This window comes from Oncorhynchus mykiss, chromosome 7, assembly GCF_013265735.2.
Source record: "Oncorhynchus mykiss isolate Arlee chromosome 7, USDA_OmykA_1.1, whole genome shotgun sequence".
NCBI lineage: Eukaryota > Metazoa > Chordata > Actinopteri > Salmoniformes > Salmonidae > Oncorhynchus > Oncorhynchus mykiss.
Window position 1 is genome coordinate 56687075 of NC_048571.1, and position 25078 is coordinate 56712152.

At 48.6% G+C, this 25078-nt stretch overlaps 1 protein-coding gene across 14 annotated transcripts in view; it reads left to right on the top strand.

The window, feature by feature from the left end:
• The window catches only part of ppfia4 (PTPRF interacting protein alpha 4), a 110922-nt gene that overhangs the window by 81183 nt on the left and 4661 nt on the right, over nt 1–25078 (top strand). For 4 of the 14 annotated variants that reach the window (XM_036983578.1, XM_036983575.1, XM_036983576.1 and 1 more), the window contains 25 exons: nt 969–1070; nt 1139–1303; nt 1379–1453; nt 3741–3812; nt 9758–9979; nt 10307–10453; nt 11992–12126; nt 12388–12471; nt 15489–15620; nt 15785–15847; nt 16042–16133; nt 16344–16473; nt 17098–17294; nt 18380–18608; nt 18836–18871; nt 19095–19222; nt 19400–19530; nt 19627–19711; nt 19965–20046; nt 20239–20439; nt 20751–20813; nt 23266–23292; nt 23521–23696; nt 23899–23996; nt 24796–24971. In XM_036983578.1, the coding sequence (XP_036839473.1) occupies nt 969–1070; nt 1139–1303; nt 1379–1453; nt 3741–3812; nt 9758–9979; nt 10307–10453; nt 11992–12126; nt 12388–12471; nt 15489–15620; nt 15785–15847; nt 16042–16133; nt 16344–16473; nt 17098–17294; nt 18380–18608; nt 18836–18871; nt 19095–19222; nt 19400–19530; nt 19627–19711; nt 19965–20046; nt 20239–20439; nt 20751–20813; nt 23266–23292; nt 23521–23696; nt 23899–23996; nt 24796–24971 (3048 nt within the window). Of the gene's footprint in view, nt 1–968; nt 1071–1138; nt 1304–1378; nt 1454–3740; nt 3813–9757; nt 9980–10306; nt 10454–10688; nt 10742–11991; nt 12127–12387; nt 12472–15488; nt 15621–15784; nt 15848–16041; nt 16134–16343; nt 16474–17097; nt 17295–18379; nt 18609–18835; nt 18872–19094; nt 19223–19399; nt 19531–19626; nt 19712–19964; nt 20047–20238; nt 20440–20750; nt 20814–23265; nt 23293–23520; nt 23697–23898; nt 23997–24795; nt 24972–25078 lie in introns of those variants that run through there. The other 10 variants (XM_036983580.1, XM_036983577.1, XM_036983579.1 and 7 more) reach the window with 9 other exon arrangements.

Genomic DNA, 25078 nt, shown 5'->3' on the forward strand with positions numbered 1-25078 from the left:
TGTGTGTGTGTGTGTGTGTGTGTGTGTGTGTGGCCTAGCCCACGTAGGCTGAGAGGAGCAGCTGTTTTGATTAGTTTTAGTACTGAGGGCTTCTCCAAACTCATAACACCACGCAAGACTGCAGTCTCACTGCTACAGGGCCCACCCAGTCTAGAGACCCACCACACTGCATGTTTCTCTCTCCGTATATGTGTGTGTGTGTGTCCATGGGTCTATCGATGTGTGTGTGTGCGTGTCTTTATCAATGTGTGTGTGTCTGCGTGTCAGAGTATTAAAAGCTGCAGGGTATTGGAGTTGGATCAGAGCCAGAGACTCAGGGATCTGCCAACATAGTGCCAAGAGACATGCAGTAATACACACACACACACACACCCCTTCTCTCTCAGCCCTATCCCCTAAGTAACAAGCATCAACATTAGAGAACAGAGAGGTGGGTTTTAACAGACTACTGTATGTGTCACTGCTCCTGTATTATGCCATGTAATGACATCCTGTCCCCCTGTATGTATAGTAAGCATTCATCTGTTCAACTCACAACTGGGACACTTTGTCAGGTGCTGACTGACACTGTGCTGTTTAGAGGAGAGGTTCCTGGGGATTGGACATAAATACCCCAAGTAAAGTGGTGATAGAATACACAGTATCTCCCTGGCATGGTGCAGGTGAATGGTGTTTGGCCTGTGGTGCAGGTGAAAATGGCAGGGCCCTTGGTGCAGGTTAAATGGTGGGGCCCGTGGTGCAGGTGAAATGGTTGAGCCCATGGTGCAGGTGAAATGGTGGGGCCTGTGGTGCAGGTGATATGGTGGGGCCCGTGGTGCAGGTGAAATGGTGGTGCAGGTGAAATGGTCTGGGATAAACATGTGATGTGAATGTGGAAGGTTCTACAAGCACTGTCTGTGAACTACTGATGCTCTGCAAATTCTTTAGAAAATGTGAACTCATCAATCTTATCTTCTGTTTTTTCCCAGGAGTTTGCCACTCTGACCAAGGAGCTGAACGTGTGTCGGGAACAGCTGCTGGAGAAAGAAGAGGAGATATCTGAACTGAAAGCTGAGAGGAACAACACCAGGGTAAGAGTGAGTGTGTGCGTTACTGAGTGTATAATATGTGTATAACATGTGTGATGTCTCTGCTCTAGCTTCTCTTGGAACATCTGGAGTGTCTGGTGTCTCGTCACGAGCGCAGTCTGAGGATGACCGTGGTGAAGAGACAAGCTCCTCCTCCCTCTGGGGTCTCCAGCGAGGTGGAGGTCCTCAAGGCCCTCAAGTCCCTGTTCGAACACCACAAAGCCCTGGATGAGAAGGTAAAAATGTACCTTTATCTCACTGAAAACCGGGCTTTTATTCCAATCCAAACTAACACTGGTTGTGTCTTACAGGTGCGTGAGAGGCTTCGGGTGGCTCTTGAGAGAGTGACTACACTAGAGGGACAGTTATCAGCCACAACTCAGGAGGTGTGTGTGTGTTTGTGTGTGTGTGTCCTCACCTGCCATCTGCTGATGCCCTCAGTCTGCTAGCTTTTCTGAACGACCAACACGCAACCAAGGGACTGTCTTTTCTGTTCTCTCTCTCTCTCTCTCTCTCTCTCTCTCTCTCTCTCTCTCTCTCTCTCTCTCTCTCTCTCTCTCTCTCTCTCTCTCTCTCTCTCTCTCTCTCTCTCTCTCTCTCTCTCTCTCTCTCTCTCTCTCTCTCTCTCTCTCTCTCTCTCTCTCTCTCTCTCTCTCTCTCTCTCTCTCTGTGTTCTCCCTCGACCGCTCTCTTTCTCTCTTAAGCACACACACAGATCCAAGGCACACTCTCTTTCTGTTAAAATGTCTCTTACTTGTTCATTCAATAATTTGTTCCCTCTATCTTTCTCTCTCTCTCTCCCTTTCTCCTGTCCTCATCTGTTCAACTAGAATCCATTACAAAGGCAAATTAAACTAAACATTCAGTACAAGCTGTGCTGTGCACAGGAAAACCCAAATGGGATCCAAAATAACAACTTGTTAGGTTCATTTTTTGGTCCTGTACTGTGTGTTGCACCTTTCACCCACTGTCTCCCCAACTCACTGGAGCATAGAATAGAATAGAACAGAATAGAATAGAACAGAATAGAATAGAACAGAATATAATATAACAGAACAGAATAGAACAGAATAGAACAGAATAGAATAGAACAGAATAGAAAAGAACAGAATAGAATATAACAGAATAGAATATAACAGAATAGAAAAGAACAGAATAGAATAGATCAGAATAGAATAGAACAGAATAGAATAGAACAGAATAGAACAGAATATAATAGAACAGAATAGAACAGAATATAATAGAACAGAATAGAACAGAATAGAATATAATAGAATAGATCAGAATAGAATAGAACAGAATAGAACATAATAGAACAGAATAGAATAGAACAGAATATAATATAATATAATATAATAGATCAGGATAGAATAGAACAGAATAGAATAGAACAGAATAGAACAGAATAGAATATAATAGAATAGATCAGAATAGAATAGATCAGAATAGAATAGAACAGAATAGAACAGAATAGAATAGAACAGAATAGAATAGAATATAATAGAATATAATAGAACAGAATAGAATAGAATAGAACAGAATAGAATAGAACAGAATAGAACAGAATAGAATAGATCAGAATAGAATAGTACAGAATAGAATAGAATAGAATAGAACAGAATAGAACAGAACAGAACAGAACAGAACAGAATAGAATAGAACAGAATAGAATAGAATACAACAGAATACAACAGAATAGAACAGAACAGAATAGAACATAACAGAATAGAACAGAAATGCAGTTTTCACAAACTGTTTGAGATAAGAATTTTAATGGCCACAATATCGCCAGGAAAACACATTGTATTTTCTCTCAGATTATTATAGAAGCAGTACTAAAAGAGTAAGGAAGTTTAGAGCAACGTTTAGAGAAACGTTCATTGCCCATTCCACAGAGTTCCCTGAATATTCCTGAAGTGTGTACCTGGTGCTGTGATGTTCCTGTGTGAAGTGATGGGATGGGGAGTCTTGGGCCTGCAGCAGCCAGGAACATCTGTCTCAACTGGGGACAGTCACAGCCTGTTAGAACTCTGGAACTGGGATCAGCACTTCCATTGGTGCTGCTGTAGGAAGCTGTAGAATAGATACACAAAGAGATATGGAAGGACAGGTAGATAGAGGAGGCATAGCCATCTCACTCCCACACATTCTGAGGGACCAGAGGGCCTCACCAGGACAACAATATCACATCTAATCATCTCAGCTCAGAGGTGTGTGTGTGTGTGTGTGTGTGTGTGTGTGTGTGTGTGTGTGTGTGTGTGTGTGTGTGTGTGTGTGTGTATACTTGTTTTCCTACCTTGTCAGGACCCCAATGTCTTAACAATTCACCCAAATGTCCTGACAAGGTAGGAAAACACATTTTTTTTTAAATGGAAAAGTCAGAACTGTTCAAATTCTATTTTGTGTGTGTTTGTGTGTGTGTGTGTGTGTGTGTGTGTGTGTGTGTGTGTGTGAGTCCCTGAAGAGCAACGTGATGCAGCTTTGGATTTCCTCCTTCATTCTGGCCTAAAGACAAAACACCTACCAGCACTCAAACACAAGCTAGTGTAGACAAACCTGCATCCAGAATCAGTTAGATGCCTGCTACTCCGCCTTTGACCTAGAGGTGACCCTCTGTGTGTGTGTGTGTGTGTGTGTGTGTGTGTGTGTGTGTGTGTGTGTGTGTGTCTGCAGCTGATCATTGTGAGGCAGAGGAAGGAGGGAGAATCTTTGGACAGGAATGATGCTACCAAACCCACCTGGAAGGTCTGTTTGTCTGTCTCTTTCCTCTCTCTGTCTGTAGGTCTGTCTCCCTCCTCTCTCTGTCTGTAGGTCTGTCTCCCTCCTCTCTCTGTCTGTTTGTCTGTCTCCCTCCTCTCTCTGTCTGTTTGTCTGTCTCCCTCCTCTCTCTGTCTGTTTGTCTGTCTCCCTCCTCTCTCTGTCTGTTTGTCTGTCTCCCTCCTCTCTCTGTCTGTTTGTCTGTCTCCCTCCTCTCTCTGTCTGTTTGTCTGTCTCCCTCCTCTCTCTGTCTGTTTGTCTGTCTCCCTCTTATCTCTGTCTGTAGGTCTGTCTCCCTCCTCTCTCTGTCTGTTTGTCTGTCTCTCTCCTCTCTCTGTCTGTTTGTCTCCCTCCTCTCTCTGTCTGTCTGTCTCCCTCCTCTCTCTGTCTGTTTGTCTGTCTCTTTCCTCTCTCTGTCTGTAGGTCTGTCTCCCTCCTCTCTCTGTCTGTAGGTCTGTCTCCCTCCTCTCTCTGTCTGTTTGTCTGTCTCTCTCCTCTCTCTGTCTGTTTGTCTGTCTCCCTCCTCTCTCTGTCTGTCTGTCTCCCTCCTCTCTCTTTCTGTTTGTCTGTCTCCCTCCTCTCTCTGTCTGTTTGTCTGTCTCCCTCCTCTCTCTTTCTGTTTGTCTGTCTCCCTCCTCTCTCTGTCTGTGTGTCTGTCTCCCTCCTCTCTCTGTTTGTCTGTCTCCCTCCTCTCTCTTTCTGTCTGTCTGTCTCCCTCATTTCTCTGTCTGTTTGTCTGTCCCCCTCCTCTCTATGTCTGTGTGTCTGTCTCCTCTCTCTGTCTGTAGGTCTGTCTCCCTCCTCTCTCTGTCTGTTTGTCTGTCTCCCTCCTCTCTCTTTCTGTTTGTCTGTCTCCCTCCTCTCTCTGTCTGCTTGTCTGTCTCCCTCCTCTCTCTGTCTGTTTGTCTGTCTCCCTCCTCTGTCTGTTTGTCTGTCTCCCTCCTCTCTCTGTCTATCTGTCTCCCTCCTCTCTCTTTCTCTGTCTATCGATATGTCTATCTGTCTTTCTCTCGCTCTCTCTCTCTCTCTCACACACACACACACACACACACACACACACACACACACACACACACACACATACACACACTGCTGATGAGTTAGGCTAAATGCAGAATCTACTCTGTGGTTTAAAGCTCTTTTGCCATTGTGATGATTGCAATGCAGTTGAGCCCTACTGTATTACCAAAGAGCCCCGTCTTCTCTCCCTCTCCTAGTATTATTCTCTGAAATGAGCACGTGTTATGTAACAATGTCTGTTTCTGTCCATGGGGAATAATGAAGCTTTATGTAATTAAACATGGAGGACAGTTTGTGCCTGGTCAGAAATCCCACAAGAGGGTCAGATGACCTAATACTCTGGACAGAGGATTTATTGAGCATTAGAAACATGGTTGGAAGTTTACCTGGGATGTATGGGTTATGTTATAAAGCTTTATAATCATAATAAGAGCGAGAGAGACAGAGAGAGATTTGTCCAGATTCCTCTACTTCACAGCACGACACTGCTCCAGAGAGAGAGATTTGTCCAGATTCCCCTACTTCACAGCGCCACACTGCCCCAGGGAGAGATTTGTCCAGATTCCCCTACTTCACAGCGCCACACTGCCCCAGAGAGAGAGAGAGATTTGTCCAGATTCCCCTACTTCACAGCACCACACTGCTCCAGAGAGTGTGAGAGAGAGAGAGATTTGTCCAGATTCCCCTAATTCTCAGTGCCACACTGCCCCAGAGAGAGAGAGAGATTTGTCCAGATTCCCCTACTTCACAGCACCACACTGCTCCAGAGTGTGAGAGAGAGAGAGATTTGTCCAGATTCCCCTAATTCTCAGTGCCACACTGCCCCAGAGAGAGAGAGAGATTTGTCCAGATTCCCCTACTTCACAGTGCCACACTGCCCCAGAGAGAGAGAGAGAGAGAGAGAGAGAGAGATTTGTCCAGATTCCCCTAATTCTCAGTGCCACACTGCCCCAGAGAGAGAGAGAGAGATTTGTCCAGATTCCCCTACTTCACAGCACCACACTGCCCCAGAGAGAGAGAGAGAGAGAGAGAGAGATTTGTCCAGATTCCCCTACTTCACAGCGCCACACTGCCCCAGAGAGTGAGAGAGAGAGAGAGATTTGTCCAGATTCCCCTACTTCACAGCGCCACACTGCCCCAGAGAGAGAGGGAGAGAGAGATTTGTCCAGATTCCCCTACTTCACAGCGCCACACTGCCCCAGAGAGTGAGAGAGATTTGTCCAGATTCCCCTACTTCACAGCGCCACACTGCCCCAGAGAGAGAGAGAGAGATTTGTCCAGATTCCCCTACTTCACAGCGCCACACTGCCCCAGAGAGAGAGAGAGAGAGATTTGTCCAGATTCCCCTACTTCACAGCGCCACACTGCCCCAGAGAGAGAGATTTGTCCAGATTCCCCTTCTTCACAGTGCCACACTGCCCCAGAGAGAGAGAGAGAGAGAGAGATTTGTCCAGATTCCCCTACTTCACAGCGCCACACTGTCCCAGAGAGAGAGAGAGAGAGAGAGAGAGAGATTTGTCCAGATTCCCCTACTTCACAGCACCACACTGCCCCAGAGAGAGAGAGAGATTTGTCCAGATTCCCCTACTTCACAGCGCCACACTGCCCCAGAGAGAGAGAGATTTGTCCAGATTCCCCTACTTCCCAGCGCCACACTGCCCCAGAGAGAGAGAGATTTGTCCAGATTCCCCTACTTCACAGCGCCACACTGCCCCAGAGAGTGAGAGAGAGAGAGATTTGTCCAGATTCCCCTACTTCACAGCGCCACACTGCCCCAGAGAGAGGGAGAGAGAGATTTGTCCAGGTTCCCCTTCTTCACAGCGCCACACTGCCCCAGAGAGAGAGAGAGAGAGAGAGATTTGTCCAGATTCCACTATTTCACAGCGCCACACTGCCCCAGAGAGAGAGGGAGAGAGAGATTTGTCCAGGTTCCCCTTCTTCACAGCGCCACACTGCCCCAGAGAGAGAGAGAGAGATTTGTCCAGATTCCCCTACTTCACAGCGCCACACTGCCCCAGAGAGAGAGAGAGGGAGAGATCTGTCCAGGTTCCCCTTCTTCACAGCGACACACTGCCCCAGAGAGAGAGAGAGAGAGAGATTTGTCCAGATTCCCCTACTTCACAGCGCCACACTGCCCCAGAGAGAGAGAGAGAGAGAGAGAGATTTGTCCAGGTTCCCCTTCTTCACAGCGACACACTGCCCCAGAGAGAGAGAGAGAGAGATTTGTCCAGATTCCCCTACTTCACAGCGCCACACTGCCCCAGAGAGAGAGAGAGATTTGTCCAGATTCCCCTACTTCACAGCGCCACACTGCCCCAGAGAGAGAGAGAGAGAGAGATTTGTCCAGATTCCCCTACTTCACAGCGCCACACTGCCCCAGAGAGAGAGAGAGATTTGTCCAGATTCCCCTATTTCATAGCGCCACACTGCCCCGGAGAGAGAGAGAGAGAGATTTGTCCAGATTCCCCTACTTCACAGCGCCACACTGCCCCAGAGAGAGAGAGAGCGAGAGATTTGTCCAGATTCCCCTACTTCACAGCGCCACACTGCCCCAGAGAGAGAGAGAGATTTGTCCAGATTCCCCTACTTCACAGTGCACCAGAGAGAGAGAGAGAGAGAGAGAGATTTGTCCAGATTCCCCTACTTCACAGCGCCACACTGCCCCAGAGAGAGAGAGAGATTTGTCCAGATTCCACTATTTTACAGCGCCACACTGCCCCAGAGAGAGAGAGAGATTTGTCCAGATTCCCCTATTTCATAGCGCCACACTGCCCCAGAGAGAGAGAGAGAGAGATTTGTCCAGGTTCCCCTACTTCACACTGCCCCAGAGAAAGAGAGAGATTTGTCCAGATTCCCCTATTTCATAGCGCCACACTGCCCCAGAGAGAGAGAGAGAGATTTGTCCAGATTCCCCTACTTCACAGCGCCACACTGCCCCAGAGAGAGAGAGAGATTTGTCCAGATTCCCCTACTTCACAGCGCCACACTGCCCCAGAGAGTGAGAGAGAGAGAGAGATTTGTCCAGATTCCCCTACTTCACAGCTCCACACTGCCCCAGAGAGAGAGAGAGATTTGTCCAGATTCCCCTACTTCACAGCGCCACACTGCCCCAGAGAGTGAGAGAGAGAGATTTGTCCAGGTTCCCCTACTTCACACTGCCCCAGAGAGACAGAGAGATTTGTCCATATTCCCCTACTTCACAGCGCCACACTGCCCCAGAGAGAGAGAGAGATTTGTCCAGATTCCCCTACTTCACAGCGCCACACTGCCCCAGAGAGTGAGAGAGAGAGATTTGTCCAGGTTCCCCTACTTCACACTGCCCCAGAGAGACAGAGAGATTTGTCCATATTCCCCTACTTCACAGCGCCACACTGCCCCAGAGAGAGAGAGAGATTTGTCCAGATTCCCCTACTTCACAGCGCCACACTGCCCCAGAGAGAGAGAGAGAGATTTGTCCAGATTCCCCTACTTCACAGCGCCACACTGCCCCAGAGAGAGAGAGAGATTTGTCCAGATTCCCCTACTTCACAGCGCCACACTGCCCCAGAGAGAGAGAGAGAGAGAGAGAGATTTGTCCAGATTCCCCTACTTCACAGCGACACACTGCCCCAGAGAGTGAAAGAGAGAGATTTGTCCAGATTCCCCTACTTCACAGCGCCACACTGCCCCAGAGAGAGAGAGAGATTTGTCCAGATTCCCCTACTTCACAGCGCCACACTGCCCCAGAGAAAGAGAGAGATTTGTCCAGATTCCCCTACTTGACAGCGCCACACTGCCCCAGAGAAAGAGAGAGAGAGAGAGAGATTTGTGCAGATTCCCCTACTTCACAGCGACACACTGCCCCAGAGAGAGAGAGAGATTTGTCCAGATTCCCCTACTTCACAGCACCACACTGCCCCAGAGAGAGAGAGAGAGAGAGATTTGTCCAGATTCCCCTACTTCACAGCGCCACACTGCCCCAGAGAGTGAGAGAGAGAGAGAGATTTGTCCAGATTCCCCTACTTCACAGCGACACACTGCCCCAGAGACCTGTCAACTCACTGTAGTCTAACCCCCACCCAGCCACACACGCTTCCCCTCACCACAGCCCTTACCTCCTTCCTAACCCTTAGATTAATACCTACCGACAGACTGGCAGCTCCTGGAATGATTTAAATAGACCTTGCCTAACACACCCTAGGACAGTGTTTCCCAAACTCGGTCCTGGGGCCCCCCCTGGCTGCACGCTTTGGTTTTTGCCTTAGTACTTCACAGCTGATTCAAATAATCAACTCATCATCAAGCTTTGATAATTGGAATCAGGTGTGTAGTGTTAGGGCAAAAACCAAAACGTGCACCCCTTGGGGTCAGAGAACCGAGTGTGGGAAATGCGGCCCTAGGAACTGTACAGGAAGGGGCAGAGACAGACAGATACTCTTATGTTCTCTAGCTATGATATGAATGAGAAAAATCTAATAATTGGAGTCTGAGTGGCAACATGTGGGTCTGTGCGTGCGTATGAAGAAAGATGAATAGGAGAGAGGGAGGGAGGTCCTGATGGTAGGGCTGCCCGCTGCCCTGCCTGTCTCAATGTGTCTCCCTGAAGGTTCATTAACACCACTTAATTCATTTTACTTTGGGGTGAGAGAGAAACGTCAAAACAACATCTCACCACACAAACACACACACACACCACACAAACACATCAGACAAACACGCCACACAAATGGTGCCTTTCTGAGTCACTAAGACCTCAAACATTAGCAGAAGATACGCTCTTCAAGTGTAAACAGCATCATCATGACAACATGCAACCTCCCCTTACTCTAGCTATCTCTCTCTCTCTGAAAAAACAAGTGTGTGTGTGTGTGTGTGTGTGTGTGTGTGTGTGTGTGTGTGTGTGTGTGTGTGTGTGTGTGTGTGTGACCCTTCAGAGGCTACCTAACGGTTCCATAGACGCCCATGACGATGGCAGCAGGTCAGTGGAGCTGCAGGAGCTTCTGGATCGGACCAATCATGAGCTGGCTCAGAGCCGTGAGCGTTCGGGCACGCTCAGTACACGAGTGGCAGAGCTGGAGGCGGAGCTAGCCAACACTCGCCGAGACCTGAGTCGCAGCGAGGAGCTGTCAGTCAAACAACAGAGGGAACAGAGAGAGGTGAGCGTAATTGAGGAGAGAGGAGAAGAGAAGGGGGAATCGATATGTCTCATTCATAAACATAAACACTGTTGATTGTATAGAACTCGCCAGTGTCCACATGAATAGGCAAATCAAACTTCACATGTGCCGAATACAACAAGTGTAGACCTTACAGGGAAATGCTGACTTACAAGAGTATATTTATCAAATAAACTAAAGTAAAAATAATAAAAAGTAACACAATAAAATAACAGTAATGGGGCTATATACAGGGGGTACCGTTACTGAGTTTCCTAGTATGAACACACACACTGTATTTTCTCTCTTACTGTATGCCTGTTGTAGGGGCTGGCGCAGAGGGAGGATATGGAGGAGCGGATTACAACGTTAGAGAAACGTTACCTGGCCGCTCAGAGGGAAACCACACACATCCACGACCTCAACGACAAACTGGAGAACGAACTGGTTACCAAGGACTCTCTGCACCGACAGGTAACACACACATACATGCTGAATAAGTCCCCATCGACTGTGCATGGGAACGACACATACGAACACATACACATCTCAGGGAGGCTGGAGGGGGTCATTACTGGTTCGCCCTCAACCATAAGGCTCTCCAGAGGGTAGTGAGGTCTGCACAACGCATCACCGGGGGCAAACTACCTGCCCTCCAGGACACCTACACCACCCGATGTCACAGGAAGGCCATAAAGATCATCAAGGACATCAACCACCCGAGCCACTGCCTGTTCACCCCGCTATCATCCAGAAGGCTAGGTCAGTACAGGTGCATCAAAGCTGGGACCGAGAGACTGAAAAACAGCTTCTATCTCAAGGCCATCAGACTGTTAAACAGCCACCACTAACATTGAGTGGCTGCTGCCAACACACTGACACTGACTCAACTCCAGCCACTTTAATAATGGGAATTGATGGGAAATGATGTAAATATATCACTAGCACACACACACACACACCCACGCACACACACACGCACGCACGCGCACACACACACACGTTGACTCCAATGCTTCCCACAGTTGTGTATATCATGGAAAGAGCAGGTGTTCCTGATGTTTGTACACTCAGTGTAGATGGAGCAAACACTGCTTTTGTAACCACTGATAATAAAAATACAACATTTTAAGTTATGACATTGAGTCCAAACATCTCAAATATGTATGTGATCATCTCTCTCTTTCTCTCCACCTCTCTCGCTCCCTCCCGCTCTATCTATCTCCCTCCCCCTCTCTCTACCTCTCTCTCTCCCTCCTTCTCTATCTCCCTCCCTGCCACCTCTCTCCATCTCTCTCTCTCCCTCCCTCTCTATCTCTCTCCCTCCCCCTCTCTCTACCTCTCTCTCTCCCTCCTTCTCTATCTCCCTCTCTCCACCTCCCTCTCTCCCTCCCTCTCTATCTCTCTCCCTCCCCTCTCTCTACCTCTCTCTCCCTCCTTCTCTATCTCCCTCCCTCCCCCTCTCTCCACCTCTCTCACTCACTCCCTCTCTATCTATCTCCCTCCCCCTCTCTCTACCTCTCTCTCTCCCTCCTTCTCTATCTCCCTCCCTGCCACCTCTCTCCGTCTCTCTCTCTCCCTCCCTCTTTATCTCTCTCCCTCCTCCTCTCCACCTCTCTCTCTCCCTCCCTCTCTATCTCTCTCCCTCCCCCTCTCTCTCCCTCTCTCTCTCCCTCCCTCCCTCTCTATCTCTCTCCCTCCCCCCTCTCCACCTCTCTCTCTCCCTCCCTCTCTATCTCTCTCCCCCCTCTCCACCTCTCTCTCTCTCTCCCTCTCTCTCTCCCTCCCTCTCCACCTCTCTCTCTCCCTCCCCCCTCTCCCTCCCTCTCTATCTCTCCCCCTCTCTCTCTCCCTCCCTCCCCCTCTCTCTCCATCTCTCTCTCTCTCCCTCTCTCTCTCCCTCCCTCCCTCTCTATCTCTCTCCCTCCCCCCTCTCCACCTCTCTCTCCCTCCCCCTCTCTCTCCCTCCCTCTCTATCTCTCTCCCTCTCTCTCTCCCTCCACCTCTGTCAGAGTGAGGAGAAGGTGCGTCAGCTGCAGGAGTTGTTAGAGTTGGCAGAGCAGAGGCTGGCTCAGACCATGAGGAAGGCTGAGACACTACCAGAGGTGGAGGCAGAGTTGGCACAGAGGGTGGCAGCCCTCACCAAGGTAACAACACACACAGTCACAGTCCTAAACATACGGAGGCTGGATGTCAATCGAACACACCATAGCAAACTTGATGCACGTACATTTGTTATTCTGACAACAGATGGGTATCTAGCTGTAAGGGGAAGGTATCTGGTAATAGTTGTAGGATTTCACAGTAACCAAAACAATAACTGTTTTTCGACAATGTGAAAAAGAGCTCGGTGTGTAAATACTGGAATGCAGGTTTGATTGAGTTGGGTCCTGTGACTCCCCCTGCAGGCCGAGGAGCGACATGGCAACGTTGAGGAGCGACTCAGACAGCTGGAGTCACAACTGGAGGAGAAGAACCAGGAACTGAGCAGGGTGTGTGTGTGTGTGTGTGTGTGTGTGTGTGTGTGTGTGTGTGTGCGTGTGTGCGCACGTGCGCGCGTGTGTGCGTGCATGTAGTCTTGCCTTGCAGGCTTTCTCTGACCTCTCTCTGAGTGCAGCGTAGGCCGACGCTTCACATTAGCCTGGCCCCTTGACTTTGTCTCTTCATGTTCACACACACACACACACACACACACACACACACACACACACAGACACACCCTGAGATCCTCATATACACTATATATACAAAAGTATGTGGACACCCCTTCAAATTAGTGGATTTGGCTATTTCAGCCACACCCGTTGCTGAAAGCTGTATAAAATCGAGCACTCAGCCATGCAATCTCCATAGACAAACAGTGGCAGTAGCAGTGGCGATTTTAGCATGTAAATCTTGGTGGCGCAAACCCCGTGATTTATTTAAATTTTATTTATGTAACCTTTATTTAACTAGGCCGTCATTGAAAATAAGAATTTGTTCTTAACTGACTTGACTGGTTAAATAAAGGTCAAATGAAAAATGAAAAAATTAAAGGCCCCACTGGACTGAGGAGCGCCTCCGGACTGAGGAGCCGCTCCAGACTGAGGGGCAGCTCCGGACTGAGGGGCAGCTCCGGACTGAGAGGCAGCTCTGGACTGAGGGGCAGCTCCGGACTGATTGACGGCTCTGGCAGCTCCTGGCTGGCTGACGGCTCTGGCAGCTCCTGGCTGACTGGCGGCTCTGGCAGCTCCTGGCTGACTGACGGCTCTGGCAGATCCTGGCTGACTGACGGGTCTGGCAGCTCCTGGCTGACTGATGGCTCAGGACAGACGGGAGACTCTGGCAGCTCAGGACAGACGGGAGACTCTGGCGGCTCAGGACAGACGAGAGACTCTGGTGGTGCTGGGCAGGAGGAAGGCTCTGGCAGCGCTGGACAGGCGGGAGCACCTGTAGGGATGAGACGGAGAGCCTGGTGCGGGGGGCTGCCACCGGAGGGCTGGTACGTGGAGGTGGCACCGGATAGACTGGACCGTGAAGGCGCACTGGAGATCTTGAGCACCGAGCCTGCCCAACCTTACCTGGTTGAATGCTCCACGTAGCCAGGCTAGTGCGGCGAGGTGGAATAGGCCGCACTGGGCTGTGCTGGCGAACCGGGGACACCATGCGTAAGGCTGGTGCCATGTATGCCGGCCCGAGGAGACGCACTGGAGCCCAGATGCGTAGAGCCGGCTTCATGGTACCTGGCTCGATGCCCACTCTAGCCCGGCCGATATGAGGAGCTGGAATGTACCGCACCGGGCTATGCACACGCACCGGGGACACAGTGCGCTCCACCGCATAACACGATGCCTGCCCGGTTCCTCTCTCTCTCCGATAAGCGCAGGAAGTTGGCGCAGGTCTCCTACCTGGCTTCGCCACACTCCCTGTGTGCCTCCCCGAAGACATTTTTGGGGCTGCCTCTCGGGCTTTCAGCCACCCTGCCGTGCTGCCTCCTAATACCGGCGCCTCTCTGCTTTCACTGCCTCCAGCTCTGCTTTGGGGCGGCGATATTCCCCTAGCTGTGCCCATGGTCCTTCACCGTCCAGAATCTCCTCCCAAGTCCATGAGTCCTGCGTTCTCCATGAGTCTTGCTGCTGCTGGCCGTTACCACGCTGCTTGGTCCATTGTTGGTGGGTTATTCTGTCACGATCGTCGTAGTGAGGAGACCAAAGCGCAGCTTGGTGTGAATACATACTTTTAATGAATAACGAAAAAACACGAAGTACACTAAACAAACAAACAAAATATCAAACGAACGTGACACTATATATAAACAGTGCAGACACAGGCAACTAGACATAGACATAGAATGCCCCCTCATATCACACCCTGACCATTCAAAACATAGAAACAAACAACGCAAATAATGGTCAGAGTGTGACAGTCAGCACAAGAACTGTTCACCAGGAGCTTCATAAAAGGGGTTTCCATGGCCGAGCAGCCACACACAAGCCTAAGATCACCATGCGCAATGCCAAGCAACGGCTGGAGTGGTGTAAAGCTCGCCGCCATTGGTCTCTGGAGCAGTGGAAATACGTTCTCTGGAGTGATGAATCACACTTCATTATCTGGCAGTCCAGATAATGAATCTGGGTTTGGCGGATGCCAGGAGACCACTACCTGGCCCATGCATAGTGCCAACTGTAAAGTTTGGTGGAGGAGGAATAATGGTCTGCTATTTTTTCAGTGAAGGGAAATCTTAACGCTACAGCATACAATGACATTCTAGACGATTCTGTGCTTCCAACTTTATGGCAACAGTTTGGGGAAAGCCCTTTCCTGTTTCAGCATGACAATGCCCCTGTGCACAAAGTGAGGTCCATACAGAAATGGTTTGTCAAGATCGGTGTAGAAGAACTTGACTGACCTGCACAGAGCCATGGCCTCAATCACATCAAACACCTTTGGGATGAATTGGAACGTCGACTGCGAGCCAGGCCTAATCGCTCAACATCAGTACCCAACCTCACTAATGCTCTTGTGGCTAAATGGAAGCAAGCCCCCACATCTAGTGGAAAGCCTTCCCAAAAGAGTGGAAGCTGTTATAGCAGCAAAGGGGGGACAACTCCATATTTAGAGTATCACACACTCACTATGCCTTTTGCTTTATAAATATGAGCCGAATACACACGTTTCCTGCTGTAGCCTGTTACCCCACAGAGCTCTGACTATATATATTTACAATTGGAATAATTCACACGTCTAGATTCTATCTCTGCATGTGAGCTCATGGGTATAGTTAAAGTAGCTCTATGAGGAACCAGCTGTGAATGTGTGTGTGTGGTTGTGGTATGATGTCAAGGTAGTGTTTCCTCTGACTGCAGAATACAATGTTGTCAAATCAAGTCCTTTCTCTCTCATTCTGTTTTCTAGTGCTGTGCTCATGGAGTGTATGGAGTACTTCTGTATGTGGGTGACAAAAGTCATGAACTTTTCATCCTCTCTCTCTCTTTCACTCCCTTTCTCTGTCTCTCCGTCCCTCTCTCAGGCACGTCAGAGAGAGAAGATGAATGAAGAACACAACAAGCGTTTGTCTGACACAGTAGACCGTCTGCTCACTGAGTCTAACGAGAGACTGCAGCTTCACCTTAAAGAACGCATGGCAGCACTGGAGGACAAGGCATGACACGCTACACACACACACACACACACACACGCGCAACACACACACACACACGCGCGCAACACACACACACAAATACGACTTACTCAGGCCTCTATAAACTAGTGATTCCCAAACTATAGCTGAACAGTGATGTTTTATCCTCTTCCTGTTTGTTCCAGAACTCCCTGATTCAGGATCTGGAGAACTCCCAGAAACAGCTGGAGGAGTTCCACCACACCAGGGTGAGTCAGGCCTGGACACACAACACATGAACAACACAACACACATCCCTCTATGCATCCAACGTTCTATTCATTGAAACGTTTCACGCACAAACTTTATGGAGAGCCACATGTATTGGATGAGAGTTGAACTGTTACAAATATTGTGATTGGACATTGATGTTGTTCAATCCGACAATGCCTTCATTCGTCAGGAGCGTCTGATTGGTGAGATTGAGAAGCTGCGGAATGAGATCGACCACTTGAAACGCCGGAGTGGAGTGTTTGGAGATGGATCACACCCACGGTACACAGACATACACACACAAACACACACACTATACACACACACTAGTCCCACACTTGCCCCATACTAGCACCCTATACTGACCAGGTTTTGTGTGTGTGTGTGTGTGTGTGTGTGTGCGTGTGTGCGTGTGTGTGTGTGTGTGTGTGTGTGTGTGTGTGTGTGTGTGTGTGTGTGTGTGTGTGTGTGTGTGTGTGTGTGTGTGTATAGGTCTCACATGGGCAGTGCCAGTGACCTGCGTTTCTCAGTGGTAGAAGGGCAGGATGGGCACTACAGCTCTGCTGTCATCAGACGGGCACAGAAGGGCCGCCTGGCAGCGCTACGCAACGAACCCAACAAGGTAACCACATACTCACAAACACACACGTACACCACACACCCACCACACACACACACCACACGCACACACCTGTGCCAAACTTGGTACCCTCCCCTCGGCCTGTGTGTCCAATTTCTGTGCCCATTCCAAGCTATGTCATGAAACACCACATATCCTGTCTTCCTCTCCACATATGCCCCCTCTCCTCCCCTTTGTTAGTGTCTCCTCTCTTCCTCCTCTCTTCCCCTCCTCTCCCTCATGGCTGATGGCCCTGATGAGGGCAGTAATATGGCTGATGGTTGTTAAGCTTAACACACTGCATTTGTCCCTCATTACATACAGCTCTCACCTAACCAATGCTTCTCTCTCTGACCCCTGCTACCTTGGACGTACGTATGTGTTATGTAAGTGGTATGTCTTTATTAACATGTGTGTTTCTAAAGTGTTTAAGTATATGAGGTGTGAGTGTGGATTTGTTTGGGTATCTGAGCAGACTGTGTGTAATCTGATGTGTGCAATGTGTAACTGTCGTACATGTGTATGCCGTGTGTAACGTGTGTGTGTGTGTGTGTGTGTGTGTGTGTATCTATCGTAATGGTGTGTGCGGTGTCTAACAGTGTGTGTGTGTGTGTATTTACCATACAGGTGTGTGCGGTGTTTGAGCAGGAATACTCATCTCTACGTGGCAGTGTCAGTCACCTCCTGGGCAGTGATGTGGAGGCTGAGTCAGACCTAGATGATGATGTTAGCTCCGTCCTCCTTTCACCCAGCGGCCAATCAGATGCACAGACTCTGGCTCTGATGTTGCAGGAGCAGCTGGATGCCATCAACGAGGAGATCAGGTAGGAGAACACACCAACGCAGACAACTATCGCAATCTCCCTCCCTACCTTCCACCATAATATCTCCAGCATTTTCCAGAATCTGAAGCCTTGGCTTCTTCCTTTCCTGAGGGTTGTGTTACTCCTAGGCAGAGCGATGTGCAAGTTCTTTCCCCCATTTTTGATGCACCATTTTTCTTTAACTCACTCACCCAGGGAACATGCTTTATACTGCTGGTTATTATGTGTGTATGATGTAGTTGCTATGTGTGTATGATGTAGTTATTGTGTGTATGATGTAGTTATTATGTGTGTATGATGTAGTTATTATGTGTGTATGATGTAGTTATTGTGTGTATGATGTAGTTATTATGTGTGTATGATGTAGTTATTATGTGTGTATGATGTAGTTATTATGTGTGTATGATGTAGTTATTATGTGTGTATGATGTAGTTATTGTGTGTATGATGTAGTTATTATGTGTGTATGATGTAGTTATTATGTGTGTATGATGTAGTTATTGTGTGTGTAAGATGTAGTTATTGTGTGTATGATGTAGTTATTATGTGTGTAAGATGTAGTTATTGTGTGTATGATATAGTTATTGTGTGTGTATGATGTAGTTATTATGTGTGTAAAATGTAGTTATTGTGTGTATGATGTAGTTATTGTGTGTGTATGATGTAGTTATTTTGTGTGTATGATATAGTTATTATGTGTGTATGATGTAGTTATTGTGTGTATGATGTAGTTATTATGTGTGTAAGATGTAGTTATTGTGTGTGTATGATGTAGTTATTGTGTGTATGATGTAGTTATTATGTGTGTATGATGTAGTTATTGTGTGTATGATGTAGTTATTGTGTGTATGATGTAGTTATTATGTGTATGATGTAGTTATTATGTGTGTATGATGTAGTTATTATGTGTATGATGTAGTTATTATGTGTGTAAGATGTAGTTATTGTGTGTATGATGTAGTTATGATGTGTGTAAGATGTAGTTATTGTGTGTATGATGTAGTTATTATGTGTGTATGATGTAGTTATTATGTGTGTAAGATGTAGTTATTGTGTCTCATCCCACTGTACTCTCTGGTGTTCAGGATGATCCAGGTGGAGAGGGAGTCTGCTGACCTTAGGGCAGATGAGATAGAGTCTCGTGTGAACAGTGGTAGCATGGACGGACTCAACGTTACACTCCGCCCCCGAACCATGCCCAGCTCAGCCACTGCCCAGTCCCTGGCTTCCTCCTCGTCCCCTCCCACCAGCGGACGCTCTACCCCCAAACACAACACCCACAACGCCAGCCACCAGCTGGGAATCATGACCCTGGTGAGACGCAGACATGCACTTAACCATCAGAGAGGACTGACCTGAAAACATGTTTGGATGGATGTACTCACACACAATGTTTACAGTGTGAAACAAAAAGTCACTCAACTGCTGCTTATTCATTCTCTCTTCGGTAACCCCAGTAACTGGTTTTGATTGTATGTCTAACAACTGGTTGCCTCTAACTATGTGTTGGTGTGTCTGTGCCTCCCTCCTGTCTTTAACAGCCTAGCGACTTAAGGAAACACCGTAGAAAAATAGCAGTAAGTCAGTTTTCTCTTTATCTACACAACTAAGAGAGGCAGTACAGCTCCCAGATATGGAGAGTTACTGAAATGAACAAAGTTTTCAAGGTTGCGATTGGAAAGACAGGATCCTTCCCGCTGGACAAGGTGTTGTCACAGCCTCTCTGAGAAAGCTCCTATTTGAAGCCTCCTGACAGATAAAGGTGGCTTCACTCTTTCTCACCTCTCTCTCTCCCTCCAGTCTCCAGTGGAAGCTCGTGAGGACAAGGCTACTATCAAGTGTGAGACGTCTCCCCCCTCCTCTCCCCGCAGTCTGAGACTGGAGACCAACTTCGCCCAGCTCACTGGCAGTCTGGAGGACGGACGAGGGTACACACACACACACACACACACACACACACACACACACACACACACACACACACATACATACAACCCCCCTCCCCCACATACACACACATTCTTTCAATCCCACTTATACTTTGTGTCTCTCTCTCTCTCTCTCCCTCGCTCACTCTCTCTCTCTTTCTCTCTCTCTCTCTACAGGGGTAAAGCGAAGAAGGGCATCAAGTCATCTATAGGTCGTCTGTTTGGGAAGAGCAAGGAGAAGGGCAGGATGGAGGGAGGAGGGACACTGGGGAGGGAGGGACACCCTCTGCCTGCCCTGATGCCGGGAGGTAACTCAGCTGGACCTGTAATCTCTGTCTTCTGTAGGCTACTGTATGTACAGGTATGTGTGAGTGATGCTATGTCTGTTGTGTTGTGTGTCTCAGTAGACTTTGAGATGAGCATCGGAGACACCATGACTCTGGGCAAGCTGGGCACGCAGGCAGAGAGAGACCGCAGGATGAAGAAGAAGTAAGACCTTTACCTACCACTCACACACACACACACACACTCTCTCTTTCTCTTTCTGTCTAAATGCAAGGTCAATTGGTGGTGTCTCTGTCAGTTGAATTGTGAATACATTTTGGAAGCTGTGAAACCCTGGCCTCACTCTGTTCCGTAGTAGAATAAAACATTCATGTGCTCCAGAGGCCATGCCAACATTAGTTGTTTACTCTCCTCTCTCTTTCTCTCCGTTTCTATCTCTCCCCTGTCTCTGTGTCAGACATGAGCTGCTAGAGGAGGCCAGGAGGAGAGGACTGCCCTTCGCTCAGTGGGATGGACCAACTGTGGTCTCCTGGCTAGAGGTATAACCTCTAACTCCTGACCCCTAACCTCCACCACAACCTTACCCTATCCCTAGCCTCCAGATTCCCCTAAACCCTACTCTACCTTAACCTTGCCCTACCATATAATCACCTGGAGTGTTATACTGTGTGTGATTAGGATGTTGACAGTGGTGGTGATGATGAAGATGATGCTCTCTCTCACCAATGTAGTTGTGGGTGGGGATGCCCGCCTGGTACGTGGCAGCGTGTCGTGCCAACGTGAAGAGCGGTGCCATCATGTCGGCCCTGTCGGACACAGAGATCCAGAGGGAGATTGGCATCAGTAACCCCCTGCACCGCCTCAAACTGAGACTGGCCATCCAGGAGATGGTGTCCCTCACCAGCCCCTCTGCCCCGCTCACCTCTAGAACGGTACAAACACACACACACACACACACAGCCTCTTTGTACCGCTCATGGTACATACACACACACTGCCCATCACCTGTCACTTCACTGACCCTGTAATGATAGTGCTTTTGGAGTTGACAGTACTCTTCACTCTGTCCACTGTGCTGCATGGGGTGGAGCGGGAAACCTACTCTCTCAACAGTGTGCCAGATACTGCCTGCCTGACACACTCCCTCTCACTACAGACACTGTATGCGTGTGTGCGTGCTTTTCTTTGTTGTCTGTCTGTAATTGTGTGTGCGTGCTCGTGCGTGCTCTCCCTCTCTGCACAGTCCTCCGGAAATGTGTGGTTAACCCATGAAGAGATGGAGAACCTGGCTTCCTCCACTAAAGCGGTCAGTGCCATCTGTGTGACCCCCTCCCCACCACACACACACCACACACATCACACACCCACACACACTCTGCCCCGCTGTGCTACACATATGCCTGCTTCTGCAAACGCTCATCCCCAGCCTCCTACAACTACAACGCATACTGCCTCCTTGTTTGTGCCTGGGTTAGCATGTCTTTGGTGCCCCATATTAGGCTCTGTTGTTTTGATGGGTTATTGTGTGTAGATTTATGCTGGTTGTCTGTTAGGTTGTGTTGGGTGTGTTGTGATGAATTACGTCTCAGCATTCTGGTGTTAAAGTTGATCCATCTCTCCATATGGCTTTTCTGGGTTCAGTACCTGGTCGGTTACATTGGTGCATGGGACTCAGATCACTCAAAAAATGTCAATCAAATTGTATTTGTCAACAGGTAGAGCTTACAGTGAAATGCTTACTTACAAGCCCTTAACCAACAATGCTGTTTTGTAAAAGAAAGTAAGGGATAAGAATAACAAATAATTCAAGAGCAGCAGTAAATAACAATAGTGGTGCTATATACAGGGGGTACCGGTACAGAGTCAATGTGTCAATGTGCGGAGGCACCAGTGTCGAGGTAATTGAGGTAATTATGTTGCCATACCAGGCAGAGATGCAACCGATCAGGATGCTCTCGATGGTGCAGCTGTAAAACCTTTTCAGGATCTGAGGACCCATGCCAAATCTTTTCAGTCTCCTGAGGGGGAATAGGTTTTGTTGTGTCCTCTTCACAACTGTCTTGGTGTGCTTGGACCATGTTAGTTTGTTGGTGATGTCGACGCCAAGGAACTTGACGCTCTCAAACCTGCTCCGCTGCAGCCCTGTCGATGAGAATGGGGGCGTGCTCGGGCCTCCTTTTCCTGTGGTCCACAATCATCTCCTTTGTCTTGATCATGTTGAGGGAGAGGTTGTTGTCCTGACACCACATGGTCAGGTCTCTGACCTCCCTATAGGCTGTCTCATCATTGTCAGTGATCAGGCCTACCACTGTTGCGTCATCTGCAATCTTAATGATGTTGGAGTCGTGCCTGGCCATGCAGTCATGAATGAACATGGAGTACAGGAGGGGACTGAGCAAGCACCCCTGGGGTGCCTCCGTGTTGAGGATCAGCGTGATGGATGTGTTGTTACCTACTCTCACCACCTGGGGGCGGCCCATCAGGAAGTCCAGGATCCAGTTGCAGATGGAAGTGTTTAGTCCCAGGGTCCTTAGCTTAGTGATGAGCTTTGAGAGCACTATGATGTTGAACGCTGAGCTGTAGTCAATGAATAGCATTCTCACGTAGGTGTTCCTTCTGTGGGAAAGGGCAGTGTGGAGTGCAATAGAGATGGCGTCATCTGTGGATCTGTGTTGGGGCGGTGTGCAAATTGGAGTGGATCTACGGTTTCTGGGATAATGGTGTTGATGAGAGCCATGACCAGCCTTTCAAAGCATTTCATGACTACAGACGTGAGTGCTACGGGTTAGTAGTCTTTTAGGCAGGTTACCTTAGTGTTCGTGGGCACAGGGACTATGGCGGTCTGCTTGAAACATGTTGGTATTACAGACTCGGACAGGGAGAGGTTGAAAATGTCAGTGAAGACACTTGCCAGTTGGTCAGCGCATGTTCGCACTACACGTCCTGGTAATCTGCCTGGTCCTGCGGCCTTGTGAACGTCGACCTGTTTAAAGGTCTTACTCACATCGGTTGCGAAGAGCGTGATCACACAGTCGGTACAGCTGATGCTCTCATGCATGTTTCAGTATTACTTGCCTCGAAGAGAGCATAGAAGTTATTTAGCTTGTCTGGTAGGCTCGTGCCACTGGGAAGCTCTCGTCTGTGCTTCCCTTTGTAGTCTGTAATAGTTTGCAAGCCCTGCCACATCCGACGAGCGTCGGAGCCGGTGTAGTACGATTCGATCTTAGCCCTGTATTGAGGCTTTGCCTGTTTGATAGTGTGTCGGAGGGCATAGCGGGATTTCTTATAAGCTTCCTGATTAGAGTACCGCTCCTTGAAAGCTGCAGCTCTACCATTTAGCTCAGTGTGAATGTTGCCTGTAATCCATGGCTTCTAGGTTGGGGTATGTACGTACAGTCACTGTGGTGACGACGTCCTCGATGAACTTATTGATAAAGCCAGTGACTGATGTGGTGTACTCCTCAATGCCATTGGAAGAATCCCGGAACATATTCCAGTCTGTGCTAGCAAAACAGTCCTGTAGTTTAGTATCTGCTTCATCTGACCACTTTTTTATAGACCGAGTCACTGGTCACTGGTGCTTCCTGCTTTAATTTTTGCTTGTAAGAAGGAATCAGGAGGAGAGAGTTGTGGTCAGAGTTGCCAAATGGAGGGCGAGGGAGAGATTTGTAGAGCTCAGTGTGTGATTAGCATTAGCTAACTGTGTGCATGCGTCTAACCCAATCTGTCCTGTCTCTGCCACGCTGTCAATCACTCAGGAGAATGAGGAGGGCAGCTGGGCTCAGGTGAGAACTCCTCCCACTAACACCTGTCGTTGTTATCACAACAATTACCTGAGCCAGGGGGGTAGTCACCATGTCACAGAGAGCACAGTCTCAGACCACACACACACACACATACACACATACACACACGCCTACCCTTTTGGTTAATCCACGTACACAGATGAACCTCTCAATTGTATCTAATCTCAGCCAAACATACTCACTAACTGTGTCCCTCCTGACACACAGACTCTGGCATACGGGGATATGAACCATGAGTGGATCGGTAATGAGTGGCTGCCCAGCCTGGGTCTGCCTCAGTACCGCTCCTACTTCATGGAGTGTCTGGTGGACGCCCGCATGCTGGACCACCTGACCAAGAAAGACCTCCGCACACACCTCAAGATGGTTGACAGCTTTCACAGGTCAGTCACCATGGTAACCAGCCAGCCACCACGGCTAACAGCAACCGTTCTTTGGAGCTGCCATGCTACACTTTCAATATCAATATAGGAAAAATAGGCATAACAGTGATGACATATGTATTCAATTTGTGCAGTCAACAATGACATTTAACCCATAAAAATGTGGGAATATAAAATTCACAAATAATATTGTGTGTATCAGGGCCAGTCTGCAGTATGGGATTATGTGCTTGAAGAGACTCAATTACGACAGGAAAGACCTGGACCGTCGTAGAGAGGAGAGCATGCACGACATGAAAGGTAAACATCCATACTCATAGACAGGATCTCTCATTATAAATATCATCATGTGAGATCCTGTCTCAGTGGTCTGCAGACACAGCACATTTACATTTTAGTCATTTAGCAGACACTCTTATCCAGAGCGACTTACAGTAGTGAGTTCATACATTTTCATACTGGTCCCCCATGGGAATCAAACTAACAACCCTGGAGTTGCAAGCACCATTCTCTACCAACTGAGCCACACGGGATTTAAGAGGGTTGGAGCTCTATGTATGGACAGCTGAGCCTTTTACTGCTATCTCCACACACACACACACACGCACGCACGCACACGAACACACACACACACGCACGCACACGAACACACACACAAGCATGAACACACACGCACACGAACACACACACACACGAACACACACACACACGCACACGAACACACACGCACTCGCACGCACACGCACGCACACGCACATGAACACACACACACAGAGAGCCAGCTAAAGCTTTGCTACCTTATGACCTTCAGCACTGCATATGAACTTGACTCAGCTGTCCTGTCACATCAGAAGCCCCCCTCCTCACACACACACACACACCGCCTGTTCCTCTCTGAAAAAGCTGGGTGACAGCTGTGCTTATTCAGAACAAAGGCAGTATGCCATTGAGAGTACACTATTGGAGTGTGAATACTTCTGATATGATATTCTCTGTCTGTTTATTAGATGCACTGGTCTATATGCTGTGATAGTAATACACCTCTCCCGTCTCTCTCTCCTCTCCCCCTCTTTCCATACCCCCTCCCCCCTCTCTGTAGATGCGTTAGTGTGGACCAATGAGCAGGTAGTGCACTGGGTCCAGAGTATAGGTCTGAAGGACTACAATACCAACCTGATGGAGAGTGGAGTCCACGGGGCTCTCATTGCTCTGGATGAGACCTTCGACTACAGCAGCCTGGCTCTCATATTGCAGATCCCCATGCAGAACACACAGGTACACACAGACACACACCCTTGGTCGAGGGACTAGCGCTGTGTAGGAATGACTAGGGCTGTCACAGTTAGTATATTACCGCCACACCAGTCACGAGTCATGACCCA